General features: G+C 46.1%; 1 protein-coding gene across 1 annotated transcript; it reads right to left on the reverse strand.

Moving 5' to 3' along the window:
- Positions 1-1,282: 1,282 nt before the first annotated feature.
- Positions 1,283-4,272, reverse strand: LOC136460210 (auxin-responsive protein IAA1-like). The gene is made up of 5 exons (XM_066460001.1): positions 3,921-4,272; positions 3,547-3,765; positions 3,285-3,345; positions 1,784-1,845; positions 1,283-1,684 (listed from the first exon to the last, which is right to left on the reverse strand). Exons 1-4 carry the CDS (start codon positions 4,157-4,159, stop codon positions 1,789-1,791), a joined length of 576 nt encoding a protein of 191 aa, XP_066316098.1. The 5' UTR covers positions 4,160-4,272; the 3' UTR covers positions 1,283-1,684; positions 1,784-1,788.
- Positions 4,273-9,208: the final 4,936 nt, after the last annotated feature.

Below are 9,208 nucleotides of genomic sequence, written 5' to 3' on the forward strand. Positions count from 1 at the left end.
TGGAATCATTGTTATCTACTTCCCTTTGAAAAGGTTAAAGATTTGATATTAAAACATAATCGGTTCCTACTGTGCAATTGACATTTTCTAATACAAGTTATCTGAATTCCCCTCAGGAACCAAACGAGCTAGCTCGAGCCAGTAAACAAGCTGGACAGAGTTAGCCCTCTAGCTCACTAAGTTAACGAGCCAAGCCGAGCTAGCTCATTAGCTTAACGAAGCCGAACCGAGTTGAACTGGCTCAATATCCATCCCTGTTCATCTTCCAGATAATATGATTCATATCAAGTTGAAAGAGGCCTTTCAGTGCTGCGCAGAACAGAAACAACTTCAGTATGTAGGGAACTGAAACAACTTCAGTCCTGAACTGCCCTGCAACACAACTTTACAAATAACAAATCCCCAGCTGCCTTGACCAGCATTAGCATGGAAAGAGACATCAGCATTTATCTGTTGAGATTCTTCTATTTGTATGTTCCGCCACCTATTTTTCTTTTTTCTTATCTGTTGAGATGTGTACTTTTTTTTAAAGAGTCATTCAAGTTAGTTTTAATTGAGAGCATCGCTGAAGGAACATGGCTGGAATTCGACCATGATTCTTCTCCAACCGAGAATAGTTTTACCGTGGACAGCAGTGATCTCAGGCGATCACTCTGGCTGTCTCGCACATGGTCAGGTGCTAAGGACTAAGGTATTTTTTTCCCCGTATCGGTTCTTCCCTGACTCCCATTTTCAATGACCGTTCCATCTGGCATTGCCAAGGCTTCGGTGCAACGAAGTAACACCAAAGTTGACACTATATTACGCCTAGTACGCTCTAGGTGTTCAGAACTTGGTGAAAGAAAGTATGAAAATTGAAATCATTAATGTGAAATCTTGTTTACCGGATTTGTTTACGTATAAATGATATAGATTATGACCGTTTCTCACCATTGCTGTATATAAAACCTTTTATTTTTTCTTAATTCATTTTCAAAACACTACTTTAAAAAGTTAAATTGAGAAAATATGAAAAGATTCCAGAGTCGTTTCGGCATTGAAGATGTCGTGACCAAGCATTTTCAGCCCTATACTATAACCATTGAAACATCCTACTGCATATGAACGGGAGTGAAACATCAAACATTAGCCCTCTGAATTTCAACTCAATTGGTACCCCAAGCATGTCAGCTAGTAATTCAACGAAGCATAGCAAACAAGCACCACCAGGCGACAGAGCAAATCAGAATGTACTGGCGAGGGAATAGTTGACCAGCATCCCATAGGATGAATAACCATGAACTCTCAAACAAAATCATAGCTCAACACAATATGATTAAGATGTATAAATGGCAGCTATGCCATCAGCCTCACACCTATAGCAAGCACCACCACATAACCACGAAATGGCAACCGTGTGGAAATGTGGAAGAACGAGTTCAGTTCTGTGTGTCTGGTCTTATTCATCAAAAGACACTGTAGCCATGTGTATTTCAAGCTTCGCATCTATAAGTAGAAACTACAGATAAGTAATGGAACTACAAACTTTCCTCAACTCAATAGCACAAGGGGACCAAAAGCAGTAGGTGACAACTGTACACATTTCTATCTCACGTGAAGATCCTCAAAACAGCAAAGTTTCCTCTTTCCTTCAAGAAGCCAGTGGGTACCAAGGGTGGAGTGCCTCATCGGGCAGCTCTTGGTGCTGTGAATAACAGAAAAAATAAACCAGATGAATCACAATGGCTGTGAAAAGGCAGACAATTCTAATACATGAACGTAGGCTTTAGAGGAAATCATATACCTAAGTTAACGGCCTCTGAACCTTTCATCAGACGAAGACGCTGGCAGGTTTCCACAAACATCCTACAAAACCACTAGTTAGAAACTTGACGGGAACATTCTACTACATCCTTGCAGTTCGGTATCAAGCGCTACTCTACTCATTGCAATATGACCAAGGAAGAAAATACAAATGAGATTAACTCAGACAGACCCATCCCAATGCTCAATATAACATATTTTCTAGAAGGCGGACCAAGGAGCAATTTGCTCCATAGTTAGCCAATATGTCAGGGGAACAGTTTACTCTACCTATCTAGTAGTGGAGAACAAAACTAGAAAGACAAACCTTATCCAAAGTAGCTAAAGTCAATTCTTTTCAAACATAGGGATTCTGTACATAAAAGTTGCTTAATAATATGTTAAAAGCTAGAAACAGAAACAGCAACGCATACCATGCAAGATCAAATTGTTGTGATTGGTCCACGTGAATGATGTTTCTGGATGGAATCTAAGGTTAAAAAACCCAAAAAACAATGAGCTGTGGATAATAAAATTCATTTTTTCCCTGCTAACTGTTTCAGTTTCATTTGATCAGCGGATTGCATGATCGCTGTGAGCTAAAGGTTGTCATTGTCATTGTTGTTGGTGTGTGTGTGTTGGGGGGGGGGGGGGGGGGGGGGGGGGGGGGGGGGGGGGTGGGGGGTGGGGGGGGGGGGGGGGGGGGGGGGTGGGGTGGGGGGGGGGGGTGGGGGGGGGGTGGGGGGGGGGGGGGGCTAATTATTCTCCTGTCGCGATAGTACACTTCAGATCAGTTGATGCAGCATGAGGAGTATTCGTCTCTCAGATGCACTTACACTACATGCATGAATTACTGCCAACAGCCAACAGCGCCTCTCAAGAATCTCACTTAAAAGATGCATCATTGTAAATAAAAAATAAAAAACTAAGTCAAAAAACCAAACCTCTGTGCCTATCTGAATTAGATCTAGTCACTTCATAATGATGGTTTAGATGAAGTAACTTCTCCAAGCAATCCATTCAAACCCCTAATCCATCCCTATTTATCCAACAACTCTTTCTAGGATCTGTTTCTTCTTTCCTACCCAAAATAAAAATACAGTCATGTTTGTTGCAATCCACCCACCACAATCTAATTATTCCACCCCCCCACCCCCCTAAAAAACCCTACTTCATCAGAACTTGGAAGAACTTCTAAAATCAAAGCTACAACGTCCAATTTGATGAGGAATTCAGATCCTAAGTATGATCGCACCTAGGAACAAACCTTTGGAGTACTAAAAGCTACTAAATAGTAACGACTTAATCAAAGGACTGTAAAGACAGTTAAATCAAAGGTACCACATCCAATCTGACTGACTAGTGCAAGATCCTAACAATAATCATACGCTAAGAACCATTTCGAGTAAAAAAATACTACAAAAGCACGTAAATCGTGCAGAAACTGCATAGATAATCACTTATTAGGGAAAGTAGAACAAAATAGCAGCACAGGAGCTCACTTCCAGGGGACGTCGCCGACGAGCTCCAGTCGCCACATCCTTGTCCTCGTACGTGGGCACGTCTTACTCTCCTCCGTCCCTTCCACTCCCATCCCCAACCGCCACTTCAGCTTCCCTCTCGTCGTCGGCAAACTTGCCCTCGCGCGGGGCATCATCAAGCCAAAACAATCTTCGTCAGCTGGAACGCTCGATCAAACAGAGCAAGGCGCTGGGAAATTAAACTCAGGAGGAAGCACGAAGCAAGGGGGTGGTACGGTAGAACTAACTGATGGTGAAGTGGGAGAAGAACTTGTCCTGGAGCGCGCGGAGGAGCTGGTCGTAGCCGGCGTACGCCTGGAGGTCCACCTTCCGCAGGTAGGGCGCGCCGTCGACGGCCACCTTGACGAACTTGGCGGCCTGGTTGGCCTTGCTGGAGCCCGCGACGTCGGCGAGCGCGTTCTTGCGGTACGACCTCACCGGCGGCCACCCCACCACCCGCGCCCTGCGCACCAAAACAGGAGGAGGAAGCAAGGAACCAACATCAAACTCCACTCCATCTCATAGTCATAGTCATAGGCCAAAGCAACCGCTACGCAGTTCCCGTGGGAGAAAATAAAAAGGAAAGGCTGTGTTCATCGGCCGGGGAAGGCGGCGTACTTGGGTGCCGGTGCAGCGTCGGAGGACGCGGCGAGCGGGGAGGAGCGGTCGGGGTCGGCGTCTGAGGAGGCGCGCTTGCGGTCGGCGTCGGGGAAGGCGGAGGAGGACGAGGACAAGGAGGCGACGGCGGCGGGGGCGGAGCCCGGGAGGCGGAGGGTGAGGGTGAGCGCGGTGTCCTCGAAGTCGAGCCCGGAGGCTGCGGAGGACTCGGTGGAGCTCCGCTCCGTCTCCACCGACATGGCCGGCGGCGGCGTGCTGGGCTCCGCGCTCGGCGGCTTCCTCGTCTTCGTGTGGGAGAGCGAGGCCGGAGGGCGAGGAAGGGGAAGGAAAAGGAAAAGGCAGCGAGGCCAACGAGGGGAGGTGGTTTGGTTATAGTGGGCCGCGGTCACTCGCTAGTCAGGTCGCGATAGTTTTTGCGTATGAGCCCCTAAACGTAATGCTAATCACCTGTATAAAAATTTCTACGTGTCCTATTGTCCTAATGTGATAGAGTGTCACTGAATATATCTGTTATGCGAATACGGAATAAGGTGAGGCGCAAAACGTAAGAGAGAGAACGGGCAAGCGAGGCTCCAGACTTCCCAAATGGGGAATATATTTAATTTCAATAATAAACAAGGAAAATCGCGGTACAGCACTCGCGCGGGTGGCCCCACAAGTGGGCCCCGGCTGCCGGTTGGGCGCCCTGCAGCGGCCCCGGAAACGGCAAGCGGGTCCACGCTGGAACCAGCCGTTCGATCCCCGGCCGACGGCGGTCCGCCGGTCGCCGTTGAAATTCCTAGCGCATGCTGCTGGCTCATAAAAAAAGTTGCTAAAGGACCTCTTTGTTTTAAAAAAATTAAAAAATCTAGCGGAGGAGAGGAAGGCACGCAGTCACGCACGCACGGGCACGGAGAGAGTTTGGATTTTGAAACGCGTGGAACGCATTCCAGCGCGATTTGGACCAAAGTACAGTAACTGTACCCGCCTCCTACCAGGAGTGGTAGTTTGAAACAGACGGGTGGGCGGCAGGGTGGGTAACTGCGGGTGGCCGGACGGGACGGACACGGGACGCGTAGCTGTCCAGGTCCAGCCGTGCCATAAAGCGGCGACATGTGAATGTGCCGGGCTGTCGGCCGCTTGTCCCCCATCCCCTCCAGCCCGCGCGGCCCACATCGCCTCTCCGTCTCCAGTCTCCCTCCATCCATTCCGTGGGCTCGTTTTGTCTTGCGTCTCCGTTTCGCTCTGCCCGTTCGGCCGTGCCGTCGCTCGCGGTCGCAGTCTCATCCGCCTTTTTTCTGCCTGACTGGCTCTCTCCCTCCGTGCCTGACCTCCCGTTCAAACGCTTTCCACGCCCGCGCCCGTGCCGTCGTCGCGTCGGTGAGCATGCAGCTTCGCATCACGGCCCCGCGCCTCGTCCGAGCACCGGTCTGCTGGTGCATTCTGCAGGCGTTCCAGCGGCGGGGCCGTGTGATGCACAGGCACCACCAGGCGTGTGAAGTGTGAACGATCTCTGCATCGGGCTGTCCGGCAGCCGTGGAAGACAAGAAAAGGGGCCTGCGGACTGGACGGCACTGCAGTGGACGGTGTTGTGCATCGGATGGGGGCCTGCGTGGAGAAGCGCGCTGGAGAGCAGTGCTCCCTAGAGCTGCAGCTAGTGGCCTCGATGGAGTAGCTGGAGCCTGGAGATCTCGACGCCTTTTTCCTGTCCAGTTCAGGCGCGACAGGGCAGGACCCGAGGCCGGCCGGTCCACCTGTGCACGTACACCACGCCTTGTCCTGTTCAACGAATCCGATCCATCACGAGGGAGCGGGGACTGGCGGGCCAGTGCCAGATATCGAGGGGCGCACCGCAGCTGCAGCGTGATCTTGACGGATCGAGGGCGTTGCGGTTGCGGCCGTGAGGTGAGAAGGACCTCAATCAGAGACAAGAGCGCTGGGCATATATGCTGATATGCACGCGGATTAGTATAGTAGTGGTCGGGGTAACAATCGAATCCTCGTTCCTGTTCTCTCACGATTCTGAATCTTCGACGTGCTACTAGCCTGCTCTCTAGGTCACTAATAATTGCACTTTCAGAGTTCAATTTTTTTTCGAAAATAAATACACATCTACATATAAGACAATCTAACTTAATTTGTCATTTTCTATTTTCTCTCTTCCCAAGGTGCAATGATTGCAACTTTATATGTGTATATTTGTAATTTTTTACTAGCATTGTTATCTTCACCATAGTCTGAAAGTGTATTTATTTTGGAACGGAGGAAGTAGCCTACCAGGCCCTGTTGGATCATGCTGCAAGTACTAGCTGCCATTCTGAAATTAAACTAATATTTAAAGAGTATTTTTGTCCTTACTCAAACTATTTAAAATTCTACCATCTTTGTAGGAAAAATTGTATCGCTATTTAGGATATGAAATAAGCATGTTGCTAAAATAACGAATCTGCCGATATTTATTTCAGCATGTTTGCCTGTTGGTTTCATCCTGGGCTCATCAGCCATGGTACAGTATTTTTCTTCTCACAACAGCCCAGAAAACCAACCAGCGAACAGGCTGTTTGACATCACCAATAATAAATATGTATTTAGATTTGATTAAATTTAAAAGTGCTTGATTCCTACTATATTAGAATTGCATTCTTTTTGTAGTTGAGGGAGTAGTAATTAAAATATATATTCCCTCCGTCCCAAATTCTAAGACGTTTTGACTTTTCTAGATACATTGCTCTTACCATGTGTCTACTAAGCGCGTAGTAAAACAATGTATCTAGAAAAACCAATTGTCTTATAATTTGGAGTGGTGTGAGCTACCATCTAAATAGCCCCCTTTACAAATACTTATAGATGTGCAAGTTACTAGCAAAATTTACTTATGAGATTAGAGTTGATAGCATATGCTAACTCTTCTTTTAAACAAAGTGCAAGTGCTAACTCTTATTTTTTTTAAAAAAAAAGTGCAAGTGCTAACTCGTAGGACAACTCCAATGTTAATACAAAAGAGGTCCGAAGAAGAGAGAGAAAATAGCAGGAGACGTGCAATACATTGGAGCAGTAGTGCTAGCTTAGCATCTCTAGGAACCAGTTGCTTATTTGAGCAACATGTGTAAAGAATAAAAAGCACAATTAAAGGACACAAAATATTGTATCTGGTTACGGAAAACTAATAAGATGGGCATTTTTGTTATGTGTGGAGCCCCTTTAGTATTACCTTTGCCCTGAAATAAAATATTTTTTTAGAGAAAAAGTTCCCCCCACTTTATTTCCAATAAACAAAGTGCTGGGTTCAACAAGTGTTTGTCTATGTGCAAGTGTTTATCTGTGTACATAGCTAGAAAATACATTTAATTTGAGACGTAGGGAGTATATGCTATCAAGTTTATACAATGGACTACTGGAGCTTTTATTTGCTAGCAGAGCACCATGTGATGTTTGCACGTTGCACCTTGCTGAGAAGGCTGATTTTAGAGCATGTATAATAGCATGATGTAAGCTGGCTAAATGCTGATGAGAATGAGAGAGGAGAGGAGAGGAGATGAGAGAGAGAGCAGAAGCGGACTGATAGCCGGTTTAAGGGTAAGAACTAAGAAAGTTTATGAGAGAGATAAATGAGCCATATATTAGTAGTAATGAGCTAACTACTGTATGAATAGGATAAGAGAAGACTATAAAAAAAAACTTACTGTCAGCTTCCGGTTGTATTATTAAACTTGCTCTTAGCATGTTAATTTCATTAGCATCCAATCAGGGCATGGTATTTGCTCCAAGAAGGCTGCGGTGTGCCGGTGTCAGTGTAGGCGTATAGCGCCTGTCTCTTTGAGCTGTGAGGTTGTGTGGCGTGAATCACGGGGCGAACAAACAAATGCCAAAAAAAGCAGGAGGGATCACGTGTTTGGCTGGTAGACTGCATAGTAGATTTTAGTTGGTTTCGAATGATTCAATAGTATTCTGTGAGATATAATAAGCTAAAACTAAAATAAGCCATAACATGACCAGCCGAACAAGGGTGACCAGTGACCACCGCTGCGCAGCTTCTCTTTTGGCGCTTCCTGCTCAACAGCACAAGTCATTATTCTGATGGTCATTGTACAAGAATCCAATGCCTGCGAGTCTCTCCCACTGTGTCTTTTGGAACTCGGAACTCCGCAGAATAATGCCGAATCGATTGCATGCATGCTTGCCTGACCACTGCAGCTTCTCTTTTGGCGCTTCCTGCTCAAGCCATTGTTCTGATGACCACTTGCTTCTCCTTTTGTCGCTTTCAAGGAAAAAAAAGAGGAGAGGGAAGAAATCTCGCACCCTGTCATTCACTTGCTGGTTCGTTGGTACTAAGGGCATGTTTAGTTTCTAAAAATTTTCATCCAAAGTATCACATCGAATCTTGCGGCATATGTATAGAGTACTAAATGTAGACAAAAAAAAAAACTAATTACACAGTTAGATGAGAAATCGCGAGACGAAACTTTCAAACCTAATTAGTCCATAATTACATACTAATTATCAAATACAAACGAAAATGCTAGAGTTGTCAAACCTAAAAAAAAATTTAGGAACTAAACTCGCCCCCAGGAAATAGGCTACCGGAAGTTTTGGTTGCCCGGGCACGCAAATGGCCCATTCTATTGCGCATCAATCGTGGTGTCAAAGCAGGATCCTGTGCTGCTTTTGGCCTGCCTGCTTGCCTGCCGACTGGGGCGAAACAAACACGCTCACCCAGTCAAAGCTGGCGTTTCTCGGGCTGTGTTTAGATGGCGAAAATTTTTGCAAAATGTTACTGTAGCACTTTTCGTTGTTATTTGACAATTAGTGTTCAATCATGGACTAATTAGGTTTAAAAGATTCGTCTCGTGAATTTTGGCTAAACTGTGTAATTAGTTTTATTTTTTATCTATATTTAATGCTTTATGCATGTGTTCAAAGATTCGATGTGACGAGAAATCTTGAAAAATTTTACATAATTTTCTGGAACTAAACTGGACCTCGGTTTCTCCGTGGAACGAGAGGCGGACCGCGAGTGGCTTGCCCACGAAGGTGCAGCCGCTGGAGTCAGTCAACGTACATCCTGTCGGCTCAGTGAGGAGCACACGAATCCGATGCCCAATTTGCAAGCGACTTGCCACCACTCTGAAAAGTCCGTGGTACGTGCTCCATTAAATTACTACAGTAGTAGTACCTGTAATACTACTAGTGCAGCTATTAGTACAAACCCGGTTTATTTTAGCGCGTGTTTAGTTTTAGGAAGTTGGAATTTGGGATACTGTACCACTTTTGTTTTTATTTGGCAATTAGTGTTCAATCATGGAGTAATT

This window comes from Miscanthus floridulus, chromosome 6 (assembly GCF_019320115.1).
Source record: "Miscanthus floridulus cultivar M001 chromosome 6, ASM1932011v1, whole genome shotgun sequence".
Taxonomy (NCBI): Eukaryota; Viridiplantae; Streptophyta; class Magnoliopsida; order Poales; family Poaceae; genus Miscanthus; species Miscanthus floridulus.